Below are 18817 nucleotides of genomic sequence, written 5' to 3' on the forward strand. Positions count from 1 at the left end.
GGGCAGGGTCAGGCTGGAAGGATCCACCATGGCTCCTCTCGTCCAAATTTCCTGCTCAGACAGAGCACAGAGCACAGGATTGTCTTCAGGCTTCTGCAATATCCCCAGGGAGGGACCCTCCACAGCCTCTGGGCACAATCTGCTCAGGGCTGGGCACTGCCCAGGGCACAAGTTCTGCCTCCTGTGCAGGGGCAATTCCTGGGCTCAGCCCTGCCCGTGGCTCTGGGGCCATTGCTGGGCCTGGAGCAGAGCCTGGACCTGCTCTGCCCTCCCTGCACACAGGGACACACAGGGACACCCAGGGACACCCAGGGACACCCAGGGACAGACAGGGACAGACAGGGACACACAGGGACACCCAGGGACACCCAGGGACACACAGGGACACCCAGGGACACACAGGGACACACAGGGACAGCCAGAGACACCCAGGGACAGACAGGGACACCCAGGGCTGAGGGCTCCTCTCAGCTGGGGCTCCTCTCCAGGCTGAGCAGCCCCAGCTCCCTCAGCCTCTCCTGGGCACGGAGATGCTCCAGGCCCTTCCTCAGCTCCAGGAGCTCCTGTCCCTGCTGTGCTGAGGATCCAGAGCTGGACACAGCACCCAGAGGTGCCCCCAGGGCTGGGCACAGGGGCAGGATCACTGCCTGACCTTCTGGCAGTGCTTTTGAGACCCCTCAGAACTTGGTGCTGGGAGCAGGGCTCCTCCCTGCTGCCAGGGCAGGGATGGGCTGCAGGGGAGGGAGATGTTGTTCCTGGGACTTCCTCACAGTGAAGAGTGACTGTCCTGGCAGGGCTGAGGTGACCAAGGACAGGGCCTGGCTCCCACACCCTGATGGCTGCTGACAGAGCAGTTTGGTGCAGAAAACCTTCTCCACTGCTCCCTTCTCCCTCCACAGTCACCTAATTCCCAGGTTTGGGGCTCTGTTCCCTCGGCAGGAGGAACCCCCTGCTCCAGCCCCTCTGCTGAGCCCCAGCACCTGGTTCCCAAGGGGGACTGCTCCTTCCCAGAACCCATCCAGGACATTCCCCATGTAGTAAAGCACCCCACACCCGAGCAGGTGCTTCCATATAGGGAAAGGTTTAAGACTCACCCCAAAACCTTTAAAAGGAAGAGCACCAGAAGTTTCTTTGCTCTCCTAGCAATAATTGGCTCAGTGCCAGGACAAAAACACTGATAGGTTTCTTTACCTGCTCCTCAGAAAGTCAGCTATTCTTTATTGAGCTGTTTGCCAAAAAACTCACCCAAATCGTTCGATACTTAAGGGAGGGCACGAGGCTTCTCGGAGCATTCTCAGGGTGTTGTAGCAGGTGTGTGGGACCTGTCCCTACACTGTGCTCAGCTTTGTTTTTATTTTTGCATTGATTTCTTCTTTTATTAAAACCTTTTTTTGCTTTTCCAAGACATACTCAACCGTGCTGTCTTGCTAGTTATTTAAGCCATTTTCTCTGAGGTGCTGGACTCCCTCAGAGCTATTGAACCCTCACAGAGCTAACTCCACCTGGCTCTTTGAGAAATTCAATACCCCCAGCCATGGGGCCACCCTGGAGCCCCAGAGCTGGCACAGGGAGGGGAGCAGGGCACAGCAGGGCATTGGGGAAGGGCACAGGGATGGGATGTTTCCTGAGGGCTTCCTATCAGCCCATGGTTTGGAGAGCAGGTTTCCAAGTCTCTGCTTGGCCCCTGTGTTTGTCAGCCGGCTGATGGGACCTACATTTCTATTTCTATTTCTATTTCTATTTCTATTTCTATTTCTATTTCTATTTCTATTTCTATTTCTATTTCTTTAAACAGTAGCATCTTTGGGCAGAGGCACAGAGCCATGTCCTGCCGTGGTCACAGAGCAGGAAGGTCATGCCTGCTCCCTGGAGAAAACAGATGGGCAGGATCAGAAACCCCCCCTAGGACTGGATTGGGCTTTGAGATGATGCTGGCAGGGCCTGGAGGAAGCAAACATCAAAGTGAAGGTTGGACCCTTTCAACATGAAGGCCTGTTTGACCTTTCTCTTTTCTGGGCAGTACCCAGGGTGACACTGTCCCTCAAGATCCCTGTATCCATCCATCCATCCATCCATCCATCCATCCATCCATCCATCCATCCCTCGACTAATTTTTCTTCCCTCTGTTCCTCCCTCTGTTCCTCCCTCTGTTCCTCCCTCTGTTCCTCCCTCTGTTCCTCCCTCCCTCCCTCCCTCTCCTTCTATCGATCCATCCATTTGATCCATCCATTCGATCCATCCATTGATCCATCCCTCCCCAGCCATCAGCTTTTGCTGCACCCTGGGGCAGTTTCTTGCTTTACCTCCAGCCCTACCCACGCAGGTTCATGCTGGGGGGTGTGTGGGGTGATGCTGGGAGCATCTCTGGGGAGCAGGGTGAGGCACACTCAAGGCTCATCCCTAGAGGGGAAATATCACATTGGACAGCTGGAAATGGGGGGTTGGGACTGAGCCCGGAGGGTTTGCATGGCACGGCAGAGCTGAGCCCCTGGAAGGGATTGGGGGAGGAGGGAGAAACTGGAGTCTTGGAAATCTGCTGGACCTCTCCAGGCAAAACCCTGCTCAAGGCCAGTCCATGAGGCTGCTGGGGGAGCTCCTCGCTAGAATCAGAGTCCTGGCCTGGGCGGTGGGGCCAAAACTGCCCAAGACCTATCCATGAGCTCAGGAGACGCAAATCACGGGATTCAGGGATGTAGTCACATCCTGCCCCAGCAGGGGCACGTTTGACACGGTGTGTGGCCAGGATGGGGCCCGTGCCACGCTCCCGCTGCCCCCGATCCATCAGGGGCGGCTGACATCATTCCTCCGGGCTAATCTCTCGTCCAGCAGCAGCTTCCCGTTTCCTTTCCAATCTCAGCGCGCGGGCGGCTCCTCTGCGCTCGTAGCCGGGCAGGAAGAGCACCCAGCTGGGCGCTTGTGCGGGGCCGCAGCCCCCGCGTGTCTGGCCCTCGCCTCACCGGGCTCCGGGCCACCCGCTCCCCCAAAACCCCAGCGAGGGCCCCCGGGGGGCTCCGAGCCCCCCGCACCCTGCCTGCGCCGTGCCTCGCTCGGGATGCCGGGGGCTGGTCCCTTTCCTGCTTGTGCCGCAGGACACCCACATCATTCCCAAAGAAATCACCGCGCTGGTGCTGCCGGCACCCCACGGTGACCCTCCAGTGTGACCCTGGCTCATACCGGGGGCCAGGAGCTCTCCTACAGCCCAGTGCTGGTGCACTCCCTGTGCCACCATCATCCCGGTCATTTTGGGCCATATCCCGGGCTGAGGTGTCACCCAGCCCGGCACAGCTTTCCTTGGGCTCCCCGCCGGGCTCTCGCTGCTCAGGCAGCAGCTCCTCACTCCCACTCAGGGCTGGCTAAAAATAACCCCCGGCAGAGCCGCAGCCTGGATCCTGCGGAGAAACATCCGGGGAATGCGAAGGGATGAGGCTCTCCCCGCGGGGGAAGGGTCTTCACCCCGGCACCCTGCGGCCTCGGGTGCCCGTGGGCTCTGCGCCATCAGGGCAGCACCCAGGGATGATTCTCCACGGTTCACAGCTCTGCCAGGGTGGTTTTGGGGAAATCTGGGGCTGGGATCTGTCTTTTTACAGGTAAAATAATCCCTGTTTACTGCCAGAGGTGGGAGCAGCGTGGGGAGAGGGAGCAGCCGTCACTGTGTGCTGCGAGGTGCGAGCTGCACATGCCCTGTCCTTGTTTTCCACATTTTCCTTGCAGAGGTGGCCTCTGTGCAGCCAGCCCAGCTGCAAAGCCCGGGACCAGGCTGTCCCACAGCCAGAACCTGCTGTCCCCATGCCAGCACTCCGTGTGTGTGTGGTGTCCCCCGAGGCAGCACCGGGGACATTTGCGACCTAACAGGGTGGCGAAAAGGGGACAGCAAGCATCCGTGCCTGAGCTATTGGGGTGGAGAGGAGCTCCGGGTGTGGGGGAAGCACACGCAGGGCAGCTCTGGAGGGGGCCCAGGGTGTGAAGCTGGGTCAGAGGGACCCCAAAAGCTGCAGCAACATCCCCGTTTGCACTGACCTTGCACGGATCAGGCTCAAACCCAGCTGGGGACGGAGCCCAGCAGCCGCCGGCAGCCTCGGGGGATGGGGGAGAGGAGTGGGTGGAAAATCCCTCGTTTGTCAGCGTATTCCCACGGCAGTGCCTGTCTAGACCAACTTCCCGTTGTCCGGTGGAAGCTGCCCCGTGCCCACGCACGTGGGGGTGCAGAGCCCGGCATCCCTCTGTCCTGTCCTGCTGTGGCCACTTCTGTCCCTGCTGAGGGTCACCCCAGGGTGCTGGGGCGGCACGGATGGACCGTCCTGTCCGGCTCACACCTCGATGCCCCTGGGTGGGCTCCGTGCAGCCCCCTCCCCATCCTGTGCCAGCCCGAGGAGCTCTTGCACACACACCAACCCCTTTTATTGTTGTGCCAGGAACCACAGCAGCGGCAAACACTGGGAGAGTGGGGGGTGACACGGGTGGCCCAAGACCCCACTGCCAGGGTGACAAACCCCACAAACCACCAGGGGAAGGGGTCCTCAGGGCCAGCTGGGCTAGAGCCAGCCTGGTGCTCAGGAGAGGACCTGGGAGGGCTCCCATACATGGGGGGGGGGGGGGGGTCACACTAAGCTAGGAGGGGCATGGAGGGCTGGAGTGGGTCCAGCCTGACCTCGGCAGAGCTGGACCTCAGGCCAGACGGGGTCAATCCAAACCTTGTGCTGCTGCAAAATCTGGGCAGGACCCTCACAGACCCCCTCACTTCTGGACCTTGGAGGGTCTTAGAGTGGCAGAGCCATATCCTGGTGCCAGGAAAGCTCCTGCCCACCTCAGCCTGCCCAGCCTCTCTCAGAACACCCACTGCCAGCCCTGACTCCTGTGGGGACACCTCCATGGGCACAGGGGGCACCAGGATGCCCATCCTCCCTCTCTCCAGCACCTCTGACACGGACCCCAAGGGACAGTTCCCCGCTGCCTGGGTAGGGAGGGAGGTCAGCCATGAAGGAGTTGGAGAGCAGACGTGACTATTGGGAAGCAGGGAGCCAAATTGCCAGCCGTGCCCCCTGGGTGCCAAGGCTCGGTGATGAGGGGGTTTCCCTGTGCAGAGGGCTCAGGACTCGTGGTCACTGGTGCTCAGGTGCTCCTCGGGCAGCCCCGTCTCGTCGATGTTTTCCAGGGAATCAGCGTGCTGCACGGAGAGCTCGGCCAGGCTCACGCTGGGCAGCGTGTTCTGCTCAGGGTACACCCAGGGCTTGTACTCGGGGTCGTGCCGGCGCTTCCACTCCGGGTACTTCAGCCCAGCCTTGTAGATCTTCTTCATCGCCTGCAGGCACAGAGGGGCAGGGATGGGCTGTGGGCACAGCTCCCAGCCCCCCCATTGCAGGTTTTGGGGTGTTGGGGGCCTGGCTGCCCCAGCAATGTGCCCAGTGCATGCTCGGTGTCACCCAGAACTCATGCTGGGAGCCCTGCATCTCCGAGGATCCATCCTGCGAGCCCTGGATCACTCAGCACCTATTCTCCAAGCTCTGGGTCATGCAGCACCCCTCCTGTGAGCCTTGGATTACCCAGCACCCATCCTGTGAGCTCCTGCAGGTCCTAGGTCACCCAGGACCTGTTCTGTGAGCTCTGGGTCTCCCAGCACCGCTCCCGTGAGTTCTGGGTCTTCCAGCAGCCACCCTCAGAGCCCTGGGTCATCCAGCACCCACCCTGTGGGCACTGGGTCACCCATCCTGCCCCCACCCAGGGGTAATTTGGGCAGCTCATCCCTGCTGCCTGTGACTCCTTACCTTCGGTGCCACAAACTGGGACACGCGGTTCACCACCCACTTTGGCAGCGACCCTGCAAGAGCCCAAAGTCACTCAGAAGCAGGGCCAGCCCCGGGGGAGGCACCACGAGCCTGCAGAGTCCCCGGGGCTGGGGTGGGCACTCCTTCTTCCTTGGGCTGCCCCCACTCCCGGGTGCCTGGGTGATGAAAAGCCAGGCGGTGAGCCCCGGGTGAGCCCCCTCCCCTCCCGCGGGCACTCACCGCGAGGGTCCACCTGGGTGAGGTAATAGAGAATGCAGGCGCCGTCCCCGTTCGCCTTGATCAGGTACCCGGTCTGCAGGGACACGGCCCTGACGAAATCCTTCCGGGGCGGGTATTTCTGCGGGAGAGATGCCGGGCACCTGAGAGCCTGCCCAGCTCTGGCCGTGCCCGCGGGCAGCCCTGCCAGCGCTGGGGGCAGCCGGGGACTCACCGGGTGCTTGACGCTGTAGTTGATGATCATGTAGTCATTGCCCAGGGGCAGCCAGGAGCGCAGCGTGACGAAATCCCGGTTCTTCAGGGGGCTCGGGCACTTCCCTGCGGGCAGATCCCGTTACCTCCAGCCCCCACGGCCCCACACACACTCAGAGGGGCGTGGGGAGGGGGGCACGGGGGTCTCAGGGGCTGCTCACAGGAGTAGTATCCGACATCAGCGTTGACGGTGAGGCGCCCGATGTCGTAGGTCTCGATCATGTTGGAGTCCCATTTCTTGCGGTAGCGGGTGTCGTGCAGCACGTCATAGAGGGTCTCGGCAGGGACGTCCTTGCAGGAGATGCGGGTCTGTGGGGAGAGGGCCAGGGGCAGCACCCAGCCCCGGAGCTGTGCCCGCCTGGGGACGAGCACTTTTTGGGCTGCCCCGTGTCCCTGTGCCGTGGAGGATGCTCTGCACACGGGACCCTGCGGCAGGACAGCCCCGGAGCCACCGCTGCTGCAGCCAGAGCGGGGCTAGAATGACCCTCTGCCCCCGAACAGATGCTCCAGGCTTTGATGCATGTCCCCTACCCCATGTCCTTGCAGGGCAAGCTAATGGGTGCCCGTGCCCCTTCACGGTCTGACGTGTCGGGTCCGCTCCCGGGGGGTGTCGGGTCCGCTCCCGGGGGGCTTTTTCCAGCTGCAGGTGGAGCTCATGGGCCTCCTGGAAACTCCGGGTGTCACAGAGGGGCCATCACAGTCTTGCACCTCCCAATTCCCCACTAAAGCCTACCGGGTCTGCTCCCGGGGAGTGTCGGGTCCCGGGTGGTATCAGGTCCCGAGGAGATGTCGGGTCCGTTCCCGGGGGACTGTCTGTCGGGTCCCGGGGGGCTGTCGGGTCCCGGGGGATGTCTGTCAGGTCCCGGGGGGCTGTTGGGCCCGGCTGTAACCGGAGCCGCGGAGCTGCCCGGCCGCGCCAGCCGTGCATTATTGATGAAGGCGGCCGCCCTGCTCCTCTCAGCGCTGGGAGGAGGGAGATGTCATCTGCTCCTCGTTAGAGCCCTTGCATCTTTGATGAGGTGCCGTGTAAGCGGAGATGGCCCTCTGAGCGCGGCAGGTCCCATCAATCTCGGGCAAGCTTTCCCCGGTGGCCCGGGTCTGGTTTGTGCCCGGCGGGCTGGACTGGTGCCCGGGCCGGGCTCGGAGATGTGCTGCAGTCCCCAGGGCACCGGGGGGAGGACGGGAGCACCCAGCCCCCTCCTCTCCCTGCCTGGCTGCACCCTCCCAGCGGGGTCTGGAGGTGCTGCGGGGTGAGGGATTTTTCCAGCTGCAGGTGGAGCTCATGGGCCTCCTGGAAACTCCGGGTGTCACAGAGGGGCCATCGCAGCCTTGCACTCCCAAATTCACCACTAAAGCCTGTCCACCGTCTCCCTCCAGGCTCGGGTGAACAGCCCTGCCAGGCACAGCAGCTGGGATGGGGAAGGCACAGAGTACACACCCATCCACAGGGAGTTCAGGTGGAAAAAATCCAAAGTTCCAGCTCCTCAGGGAATGTCTGGGTTAATGAACTCCCTCTGTTAATGGACAGATTGAGGCTCTTCTGATCCCAAGAGAGCTGTGCAGCTCAGACTGGGTGGCGTCCTCCATTCCATGTTTTGGGGCAGTGACAACCCCTGCACCATGCCCAGCCCTCTCCAGGGCAGGGAAAAACCCCATTATTGCACGGGACTAGGCTGGGTGATGGTCCCTGACTGCCCTGGACCTGCCTGGGGTCCCCTCTCTGTGGGGCTCAGTGGTGACATAACTGCACCCCCTCTGCCAGGCTGAGGGTTGGACCTTGGCTGGACTCCAGGGCTTCCTGCCAGCCTGTCCTGGTCCCTGTGAGCAACATCCACCTCTCCAGTGCAGATCTCAGTGATGTGGCAGCACGGGGCCTACGGCAAAGCCCTGTCCAGGGCTGGACCTGCCGGGTCTGCCACACCCACAGAGCCAGACTCCCTCTGCAGAGACAGTCAGGCATCAGTTACCCTTGGCAGGTCCTTGCTGCTGTCACCACTGCCCTCCTCCTTCAGGACACGGCTTCCAGGAGCAATTCTCCATGTCCTTCCCGGGGATGGAGGTGACACAGCAGCCCACAGTGGCCTGGAGCTTCCTTTTGGGAGAAGAATGTGATGTTTGCCTCTTCCCAGGGTCAGGGACCTGCTGCCGTCACCAGGTCTTTTCAAAGAGGTGTCGGCCTGACCCCTCAGCACCCCCGGGTGCTGAGCATGCCCAGCTGGTTTAAAGCCTCCCTGATCCAAGTGCAGAAGCTCTTCCCTGGCTCATGGCAGCAGGGAAATGTGTATTGGAGCTGCAGCTCTGCCGAGAGTGCTGCTCCTCCCCCTGACCCCGAGGGTGTCTGCCCATAGCAGCAGTGCATGCCCTGGGCTGCAGAAGAGGCGCTGCTGGGTGCTCTGTGTTCAGGACAGCGCTGGGAGAGCCTCTTCCAGGGTGTTGTTCCCTCCTCACCACCTCCCCTTGCCTTCCCTGCCCTCCAGGCCATGCCAGCTCCCCAGACACTCCTGGCTGAAGGCTCTCCAGCAGCTGGGCTGTCCTGCTCTGGGATGTTCTGCCTCTCCTCGCTCTGGCAGATCCCGTCCCTGCCCAGCACTGGGCATTCTTGGTGACCAGAAAAGCCAAAGCCCGCGACATTCACCGTGGTGCTGTGCCCCCAGCACCCTGCAGCCACTCCTGCTGTGTCCAGGGTCACCTGGCAGTGTCACTGGGGCCGTGTAGATGAACAAGGTACCTAAGAGATGGCTGAACCTCCTTGTCCCTCTGCAGCACCCCAGGTCCAGCCCCTGGCAAGCCACAAACCTCCCAGAACAGCACCTGGAACTCCTACAGGATCTCATCCCGTGAGGATGAGGGGGGATGTGCCCCAGGATGGCAGAGCCGGGGGAAGGACACCAGGGACGTGTCCCATGAGCCCGTCTCGTGCCTGGGGGCTCCCGGCAAGGCCATCTCCATAATGTAACTGATCCCAGGGCTGTCCCGCCTGTGCCGGGATCGGGGGCAGCGCCACGTGAGCCCGCACGGCCGGAGGCTGCAGCGATCCCGGCAGGTGAAGCCCCGGGGCAGGCAGCAGGAGCCGGCGGAGCAGCCGAGAAGCAACTTTGGGGCTCTAACCCTGCCGGCCCTGGAATTGGGGGCAGAAACACCCCCAGGCAGGCCGGACTGCGCGTCTCCAGCACGGGGCAGTCCCCGGGGAGCCTCGGGAGCCGCCGGGCACACGGCCGGGGCAGGGAAGCGTCTGCTTACCTTGATTTTCTGCACGGTGCAGCTTTCCTCCTGGCCCTGACTCCATACGGTCACGCCAGCCTTGTTATACCGACAGTGCCAGCCCTCCAGGCTCTCGCACTGATCCCTGAAGGAGCTGAAGTCGGAGTCGTCCGGGATATAAACCATCTCCCCTCCTCTGGACATGGGGCTGAGCTGCTGCTGCCCCCCGGGCGCGGGCGCTGCCTGCGGGCAGGCTCTGCCTCTGCCTCACCTCCCGGGAAACCCAGCCCTGCCCTTGAGCTCTGCCTCGCTGGGCGCCCGCTGCAGCTCACATCGTGGTGCCAGCCCCGAGCCCGTGCCCCTGGAGCCCCGGGACGGGCGGAGAGCCGCAGCAGCCCGGGCACGCCGCGCGGGGCTGGAGGGCTCCTTGGCTGCAGTTGCTATCGCAGCTGCCGGGAGCTCAGATGTCTCCCCGGGCTGGCTCACCAGCATCACATTTCTCTCCGCTGGCTGTCAGCTCCTCTATTATTCAGCAGGTAGCAGCGCGCAGGTGGCTCGGCTTTCAGGGCACAGCTGCCCCCGGCTCCCCGAGCCCCCCGTGCTGCCACCCCTGCTGTCCCCTCACCCCTCACGGGCAATCTCTGTGCCTGACTTTGCAGCAGCGGCTGGCTGGGAGGATCAGCTGATGCCGGGAGCAGCGGCCGGGCCTGGCGGCACCGCGGCTGCAGCAGCCGTGGGATGTGGGGGGAGAGCGGGCCCCGGGCTGGGGGCACGGCCCAACGCGCACGGTCCCTGTTCTCGGCGTGTCCTGGGGCTTGGAGCGGGCTCGGGCATGGGAAGGGAAGGAATTTGTGAGGGGGAGGTTGCCCCTTGCTGGGCTCACAGCACGATGCACCCCCGGGGAGAGTCCAGCCCCCCTCCCACCTTGAGCAGGACAGGAAAAGTCACCCACGGCTTAACCCAGCCTGCAAGGATGGACTGGCCCACCTCAGTCCCACAGCTGTGCCGCCTCCCCAGGATAAAATATCAGTTCTACTGCCCAGCCTGAAGCTGCAATGGATGTCCCTCGTCCTTTGGTGCCAGTTATACCCTGCTGGGAGGGACTGACTCTGTCCCCAGTGCACCTGCAGGGTGCTGGTAGATCACAGCCTCCCTCCCAACCCCAGGCTCCAGCCCTGCTGGCAGCACCTGCTGCTCCATTTCCAGCCCCTCCATCTCTCCCCGGACTGGGAACCACTCTGAGCACGGAGCTTGGGGTTCCCTGATGCTCCACAGCCTGGGGGCTGGGGGCCACATCCTGCTCATGCTGCTCAGGATGCAGCTTGTGCCGTTTGTCCATCCTCCTGTCCAGAACCTTATCCAGGACCTTTTCCCAGTTCCTTTCACTGGGAAAGTGAAAGTTTCACCCCCTTGGTCCTCAGCCTGCCTGAAACCTGAGGTTGTCTTGCCCATCTTGTTGATGCCCACAAGGTTACTCTTGACTGGAATTTTGGGGTTCTTGAAGCCCATCTGGAATGAGGCTCCTCCACCCTACACCGCTCCCCCTGGATTAGCCTCACCTGCAAGGCAAGGGTGGAATTCTCTCCTCATCCAACCCTGTGCTGAGGTTTGGGACCAGCCCCTGTGCTGACCCTGGGACCAGCATCACCTGGGCACTGAGAAATGGGGAAAAACTCGTGGAAAGGAGAGCAGGGAGAAAGCTGGAGAGTTGCAGCTGCTGGGGCAGAGGGCTGCTTGTGGCTGTCCCTGCCGCTCCTGCAGGGACACAGGCTCTCCTTGGGGCCGTGCTCCCAGCTTGGGCTGCTCCGGGGGCAGAGCTGCGGGTGCCACGCTCGGTTAAAGAGCTGCCGCAGTGGGAGGGGAGGGGCAGATCCCGGCTTGGAAAGACCTTGGGGCTGTGGAGCAGATCTGACTGGGCAGATTTATGACCCCGAGCTGCCCGGCCCCATTGCTGCAGTGTGCCATGGGGTGTGTGAGGTGTCCCTGTGCAGGGAGGACACTGTCACCCAGACACAGCCTGGAGACGCCGCGTGTGGGTGTGTGGGGTGGGTGTGACCCAGGCCTGGGGGCTCTGGAGCTCCAAAGTGTGTCCATGGGGTGAAAGAAGGGAGGGCACTGCAGTGCTGGGATGGAGGAGCCCCCCAGACTCCGTGGGATGGAGCAGCTGCTTGCACAGCACCACTGAGGTGGAACCACCCTGCTCTGCACCTGAGACGTGGCAACGTTTCTCTCCCTGGCTCATCCAGCTGGAAACTTGAATGGAAAGTTCCTTCTTCCCTTCTGCAGCAGCCCGTGGGGTCAGTGCTCAAGCTGGAAAACTACACAGCCACCCAGGAGCTGGCTGGTCACCATCACGTCCCCCTGCAAGCCACCAGCAGGGCTGAGCTGGGTCCCATGTCCCACTTGGAAGCACGCAGGGCTCCAAGCAACCCCTTCACCACCTCCGGCTCTTCTGGAGCCGAGTTTTGGATTGGGGTGGGCCTGCTGAGAGCTCCCCATGGGAGGAGGAAGGGCAGTGTAGCAAATATGGAGCCACACGTTAGTGCTGCCTCTGTCACATCTTGTTTAACTTCTCTTCAGTGACCATGGACCTGCTGGAGCCAGGCCAGAGGAGGCCGTGGGGATGCTCCCAGGGTTGGAGCCCCTCTTCTCTGGAGCCGGGCTAGGAGAGCTGGGGATGCTCACCTGGAGAGGAGAAGGCTCCAGGGAGAGCTCAGAGCCCCTGCCAGGGCCTAAAGGGGCTCCAGGAGAGCTGGAGAGAGACTGGGGACAAGGGATGGAGGGACAGGACACAGGGAATGGCTTCCCACTGCCAGAGGCAGGGCTGGATGGGATCTTGGGCAGGGTGGGTGGGCAGGCCCTGGCACAGGGTGCCCAGGGCAGCTGCGGCTGCCCCTGGATCTCTGGCAGTGCCCAAGGCCAGGTTAGACAGGGCTTGGAGCAGCCTGGGACAGTGGGAGGCATCCCTGACATGGCTGTGGGAGGAATGGGATGGGCTTTATGATCTCTTCCAACCCAAACCATGCTGGGATTACAATGTTTCTTTGATCTCAGAGGCAAGTTTGTGATGTGCCCTTGAGGTCAAACAGCCCCATCATTCCCATCCCGGGAGCTGGAGATCTGTTCCCTTGGCTGACCTGTGAGCGTGCTCTTGGCCACGCTGTCCCTGTGTGGGGATGGCAGAGGGGACTGTCACACCAGCAGCTCCAGGGATCCCTCCATGCCCTGAGGGGAGCCTGGTGGGGTCAGGCCGTGCAGAGCCCTGCTTGGGGCACAGTGAGGAGTACCCAGCTCTGCCCTGTCTGTGTCCTACTTGTCCCTTCTTCCTCCTACTCCTCTTTTCATTCTCCAAGTCCATTTTAAACCCCCCCAAGTGTCTTTGCAGACTCCAGAGCTGGGATGTGGGATTTCCATGCAGGACGTTGCATGTGGGTGTTCACAGCTCCATTACTGAGCTTGGATGCCTCAGCAGGACGAGCTTCCAGCCTCTCCAGAGCTGGAGAAGAACATCCAATCCCCTCCACAGCGACCGCTCTGCTCCTCCGAGAATTGCCTTTGAAAGCCTTTGCAAATTGGAATGAAAATGTTTTTCCTACAGAAAACGGTTCTGCTTTGGCTTGATGTGAACCACAGCACTGGCTCCCCTCAGATCCTCGTTTTATCAGGGTTTATCCCCTGGGGAATGAACAAGAGAGTCAGGAGGAAAAGCAAAAGATGGGTTGAGAGTTTCTTGTCCCAGAGAAACGCAGCTAGAGCAGCCAGGAAGGGTTAGAGCTGCATCAGGAGATGGGGCTGGGAGGTGAGGATGGTCCCAGGGTGGTAAATACCTGAGACATCAGGGTCTGTGGGGGACACAGACAGAGGCAGGAAAGGCAGGGAAAAGCAAGATCCTGACCCCAGAGTGGTGCAAGGCATCGAACACGCTGGGGCTGCAGAGGAGATCCCAGAGCCCCAGGCCTGCAGGTGCCCCTGGAGCTGAGTGTGGGCTCAGAGTGCCAGGACTTCAGGAACTACCCTGGACTCCCAGGGCTGCAGGGGCCCACCGGGGCTCTGGTGAGATCCCAAAGCCTTGGGGCTGCAGAGGTCCCAGGAGTCCCAGAGAGACTCCAGAGCCCCAGTGCCACCAGAGCCACGGGGCTCCAGTGAGCCCCAAATGGGACCCCAAAGCCCCAGAGTGACAAGGACAAAATCCTAGAGAGATTCCAGAGCCCCAGTGGGACCCCAGAGCCCTGGTGAGCCCCACATCTGCAGGGAACCTGGGTGCCTGGAGACACCCCAGAGCCTCAGGTCTGCAGAGACCCCTGAGCACCTGGAGAGACCCCAGAGCCCCAGTGAGATCCCAAAACCCCAAAGTTACAGGACCCACTAGGTCCTGGGGAGACCCCAGAGAGACCCCACAGCCTTGGGACCTCCCCGGCTCTGACCCCATCCAACCCAACAAGTTAAAACCCGCCTACAGACCCATCGGGCAGTGCCACCCCATTCCCTGCAGGAAAACCCTGTCCCCCACACAGGCGACAGCCCCAGGCCAGCGCCACCGCGCCCAGGGACCCGAGCGTGCAGTCTGGTGCTCGCCCACTGGGTGTCACGCGTGCTCCACGGACGACAGCCACACGGCCAGGGAAAGGGACAAGCCGAGGGACAGAGAGGAGCAGGGCTCCCCTGCGGCCACCAGCAGCTCCACGCTGATGTCACCAGCTCGGCTGAAGGGGGACGCTCTCCGTAAATTTCACCCTTAAACAGAGGATGGAATGAAAATTTCCCGGAGATTTTCCTGCTCCTCCTCCTCGCCGGCAGCCGGCGGTGCCATTGCATCCCTGCTGCTCCTGGCAGCTCCGAACAGCCCGGCCCGCCAGCCTCAGCACCCCGACCCTCCCAGTGCGGTGACAGAGCGGGGACAGCAGGGACACGCTGCGCCTGGGACCTCCAGCTCTGTCACGGAGCTTTAGATGCCGCTTCGGGAGTTTCTGATGTCAGGAAAAGTGTGTGTGTGCGGGGGGCCGCCCCACACGGTCCTTGGAGCTGGGACACTGCACAGCCGGGGGTGTCCAGCCCCGCTGGGTCCCAGCTGGCAAAGGCGGTGGCACAGCACGAGGGGGTGTGGCAGGAGGCTGCCGGCACATTCCCAGGGGCTGGCACTGCCACAGGGGCGGGGAGGGCTGGGGTGGGCTTCTCCTGCTCACCCATGCAATGGGGTTTGGCCTCAGCTCTGCCCTCCAGAGCTCCCGTGGAGGGCAGTGAGCGGGGTGGGCTCCCTGGGGTCCCACTGCAGGTGGCTCAGAAGGTCCCGCGGGTGATGTGACTCCATCCATTGGAGGGTTGGGATGAGATGGGCTTTAAGGTCCCCTCCAACCCAAGCCACGCTGTGATTCATCTCCTGAGTCCCCCTTTACCCTCTGCCACTCCTCCTGTCCTCCAACAACTGCCACTTCCCTCCTGTCCCTGTACTGTGACCCTGTGTCCCCCTTTCCTGTCTCTCCTGCCCCCTCGCTCCTTCTTTTAGCCGAATCCTCCTCCTCAGGGCTGCTCAGGGGACAGCCAGGCTCACATCCCCCCTTTTTCTTTGCCCTGGAGCATCTCTCCCTGCCCATCCTGGGCCCCTGCTCCACCCCTGGCTCCCCAAACTCCCTCCCTGCTCCCCCACACTATTCCCATGCTGGCAGGCAGGGATTTGGCACCCACAGCCCCACGGCTGCCAGGCCAAGGCTTATTTGCACAGAGCCCCAGCCGGGCATCAGGATGATTTAAAAGGACTGTGAAAAATGTAGTTATTTTTTCCCCTTTCAGCTGCAAGTCAATACTCGGGGAAGGATGTTTAATTATCTTTGTCACCCTCCTAAATCTCTTTATGAGAAGGTTTGGCTGCAAATCTCCACATCATTTCAAAGTTATTGGCTAGCACGGTGCACAGCGACACAGTAAATTAGCCGGGCGCAGCAGGCGTGGGTGCTCCAGCCGCTGCCGGGCCTGCACGTGCCTGGTCCCCTCCTCCCGGGGCTGTGACAGGCTGGGTGGCAGCAGGGAAGCCCCTGCTGCCCTCCGGGTGTGGGCACCGCTGGTTGTCGTGCCCTGGTACACGCCCCATCCCTGGGGACGTGGCATTTCCTGCGCGGTGCAGGATCCAGGGGACAGCCAGGACCACCCCAGAGTGCCACCCTGCACCCTGAGCTCTGTCATTCTTTGGGGGGAATAACCCCAGCACTCTCTTCCCAGCCCTGGGAGTGCTCTCCCCAGAGCCGGGCTGTGGTTCCCTAGTGCAGGATCACCCTGGGCTGATGGATGGAGCAGGATGAAGCTGAGGCACCCTAAAGATGCCAGCTCCACCCGGCTGCTCCGAGTCCCCCGAACCCCTCAGGGCCCTGTGAAGGCAGATGGGAATGTGGGGGAGCTGGGATCCAGGGCTGGGTCCTGCTGCCATTCCAGGGCAGGAGCCACCCTGGGTGCAGGGCTGGGTGCTGCAGGGTGGTGACCACGGGCCAGTGGAAATGCAGGATGGAGAGCAGGCACGGAAAATAGGTTGGAGCTCCCCACCCATCAGCATCCCTGGAGGCGGCACCCAGCACCCACCGTGCCCTATCCCTCCCCCGTTCTCATGCAAAACCAGCCGAGCCGGGGCTGGGCTGGAGGACCGAGATACGCCAGAACAAAATCCCACCTTCCCGATAATGCCTTTTATTGGACTAGGTGACACGCAGGCTTTAGGGGGATAGCGGGAGAATCCTCTCGGCTCATCCGCAGAAAGGATTTCCACAGCCCTCCCGGCGGCTTGTCAGTCCCTGAAGAGTTATTACCTCCCGACGCAGGGCTGTGTCTGCCGGCAGCTCAGCGCCGGCCCTGCCCCTCTTCGCTGCTTACAAAGATTACGCCGCCTCGGAATAAGCTCCGTGGAGCGCTGCTGCCGTCGCATCAGACAGGGGCTAATCAGAAAATTAGCAGGGAAAGAAACTTTGTGGCAGGAACTTATCTCTGGCGCGGGCGCGGTGTCGCTGCGGCTGCCGCTGCTCCCACTGCTCCCGCACCCAGCCCGGAGGGCGAAAACTTCCTTGGATTGAAGCACTGAGACCTGGTGAAAATCCCATCCCTACCGTGTGCAGGGACACCCCCCCACTGTCCCAGGCTGCTCCAAGCCCCACTGTTCAACCTGCCTTTGGACACTGCCAGGGATCCAGGGGCAGCCACAGCTGCTCTGGGCACCCTGTGCCAGGGCCTGCCCACCCTGCCAGGGAACAATTCCTGCCCAAGATCCCATCCAGCCCTGCCCCCTGGCAGTGGGAAGCCATTCCCTGTGTCCTGGCCCTCCAGCCCTTGCAAATTGTCTCTCTCCATGTTTCCTGGAGCCCCTTGAGGCCCTGCAAGGCCACACTGAGCTCAGCCCAAAGCTTCTCCTCTCCAGGTGAGCAATCCCAGCTCTCCCAGCCTGTCCTGCCAGCAGAGCTTCTCCATCCCTCTGCTCATCCTGGAGCCTCCTCTGGCCTGGCTCCAGCAGCTCCAGCTCCTTCCTGTGCTGGGCCCCGGGGCTGGGGCAGCTCTGCAGGTGGGGTCTCACCTGAGCACAGGGGCAGAATCCTGCCTCCCCTGCTGCCCACGCTGGGGCTCAGCCCAGGGCTGGGGGTTCTGGGTCAGGGCAGGTCCAGCTCTCACCCCCAGCACCCCCAGGTCCCTCTCCCAGGGCTGCTCCAGCTGCTTATCCCAGCCTGGATTGACCCGGGGGTTGCCCCAGCCCAGGGCCAGCACCAGCACTTGTTGTTAAACCTCCTGGGCCACTCCTCGGGCTTGTTCAGGTCCCCGTGGCCACTGAGGGGCACCTCGGGACCCCTCCCACCCCTGGCTGAGTCTCGTGTCCCGCATGATGCCACCCATGCCCACTCAGGACAGAGGCAGTGTCACTCCTGCGCTGGTGTGACATCAGTCCCCACACCGCGGTGGCACCTCGGGGAGCAGAGCTGGGCACCCAGTGCCACCCCGTGCTGTGCCAGGGGGCAGGGCCAGGAGCCGCGATGGGGACAGGGATCTCTCCGGACGATTAAAATGCGCTGTTTGTGGTGTTCCAGCCCCAGCGTCAAGGGAGAGTTTCAGGGCACTGAGCTAGAAAATGGCATTTACAGCCCCCTCCCCCTGCCACCGCCAGCCCCTGCCTTTGTGCCTTCATTAGTGCCACGAGCAGGTCCAGCGAGGGGACACAGAGGGGGAGGGACCCCTCCCCACTGCCCCCAGCCCTACAGACCCTCTATGGGACCTCAAACACAGCCAGAGGGGTAGGACAGGGACCCCACCGTCCCCAGACCTACAGTCCCTCTGTGGCACCCAAAACGCAGCGAAAAGGGGGCGGCAGGGACCCCTTCGCAGTGCCCTCTCTGCGGGACCCCAGGTGCAGTCACATCCCGGCTCGGGGGCTCTCGGAGGGATTCCTGAGCTCAGCGCTGTGGCACAGAGGTGTTGGTGGCACTGAGGGCGGGGCACAGGGACTGTGCTGATATCGCCGCGCCCCTGCCCGGCGCTGGGCAATGCCACAGCCCCAGTTTGGGAACGGTGGGTCCAGCCGTAGCAACAGTTACTACGATTTCCTTTTCCCATTCCCTTTTCCCGACTCCATCGTCTTCCCATGGCAGCTCTGGCGCTGCCGGGGATGTGTTTACAGGCAATTAAAGCTCATTAATTGCACGTAGAAGCAACAGAAGCCCCGCGGCAATATGGGAGGGGTGAGTCCCGCAGGGGACGGAGCCAGCCCCGGCCATCCCTGGCAAATCCAGAGGGATGTGGCGGGGGCAGCGGGGTCTGTACCCCCCTGGGGTGACGCCGGGCTGGGCCTGGGGCGATGGGGGATGTGTGTGACTGCTGTGATGAGTGTCACCTGCTCAGCAGCCCTGCGGGGACATTAACCCGGGCACGGAGGGCTGCCAGCACCAAACTGTGGGGCAAAGGGGTGAAGCCCGCAGCTGCCTCCTCCTCCGGGCGGTACCAGCCCCACATTCCCCGCTCCAGCCCAGCGCTGTGCCCTGGGGATGAATTCAACTCTCGTCTCGGCAGGAGGGAGTGGAGCAGGATCTTGCTCGAGGCTCTCTCCGCACGTGTCTGAGCAGAGCTGGCACCGGCAGGGGCCGAGCCGCTGCTCCCGAGCTCGGGGAAAACATCGGGAAAACAATAGGGTTCGTTAGCAGGAGGAGAAAAACCTTCTCGCGGGCTGAAATGAGACTTTGATTGGGAACAGATGCGGGAGAGAAGGTACCGGCATGGCTCGGGCACGGGGCCAGCTGCCAGCCCGCTCCTGTTCCCCGGAAAGGGAAGGATCCCTTCCCGCTGTCCTGCCCGCTCCAGGGCTGCCGGGATGCCCTGAGAGGAACAGGAGCAGGTGAGAGATGGAACAG

The 18817-nt window shown here is 62.4% G+C and overlaps 1 protein-coding gene across 2 annotated transcripts; it reads right to left on the minus strand.

Annotated features, from left to right (window-relative positions):
* Positions 1-4376: 4376 nt before the first annotated feature.
* LOC136297248 (START domain-containing protein 10-like) lies at positions 4377-9656 on the minus strand. Of its 2 annotated transcripts, none has more exons than XM_066197042.1 (6): positions 9492-9656; positions 6413-6560; positions 6214-6317; positions 6003-6120; positions 5763-5815; positions 4377-5299 (listed from the first exon to the last, which is right to left on the minus strand). In XM_066197042.1, the coding sequence occupies exons 1-6, from the start codon at positions 9654-9656 to the stop codon at positions 5087-5089; spliced, it is 801 nt and encodes a 266-aa protein (XP_066053139.1). In that variant the 3' UTR covers positions 4377-5086. The 2 variants fall into 2 exon arrangements, with proteins under 2 accessions (XP_066053139.1, XP_066053137.1); XM_066197040.1 differs by lacking the exon at positions 9492-9656 and adding an exon at positions 6985-7259.
* Between the last annotated feature and the right edge of the window lie 9161 nt (positions 9657-18817).

Source organism: Chamaea fasciata, unplaced genomic scaffold (assembly GCF_029207755.1).
Source record: "Chamaea fasciata isolate MVZ Bird 193981 ecotype frontalis unplaced genomic scaffold, bChaFas1.0.hap1 SCAF_15, whole genome shotgun sequence".
NCBI classification, from domain to species: Eukaryota; Metazoa; Chordata; class Aves; order Passeriformes; family Sylviidae; genus Chamaea; species Chamaea fasciata.

Bases quoted from the DNA above. Each gene is read 5' to 3' on its own strand.
- LOC136297248 (XM_066197040.1), bottom strand. From the start codon at position 7,179: ATGCACGGCTGGCGCGGCCGGGCAGCTCCGCGGCTCCGGTTACAGCCG. The intron at 6,121-6,213 runs GTGAGTCCCCGG...TCTCTCCCGCAG, and splicing joins ACTACAGCGTCAAGCACCCG to AAATACCCGCCCCGGAAGGA. The intron at 5,300-5,762 runs GTAAGGAGTCAC...CTGTGCCTGCAG, and splicing joins CCCAGTTTGTGGCACCGAAG to GCGATGAAGAAGATCTACAA.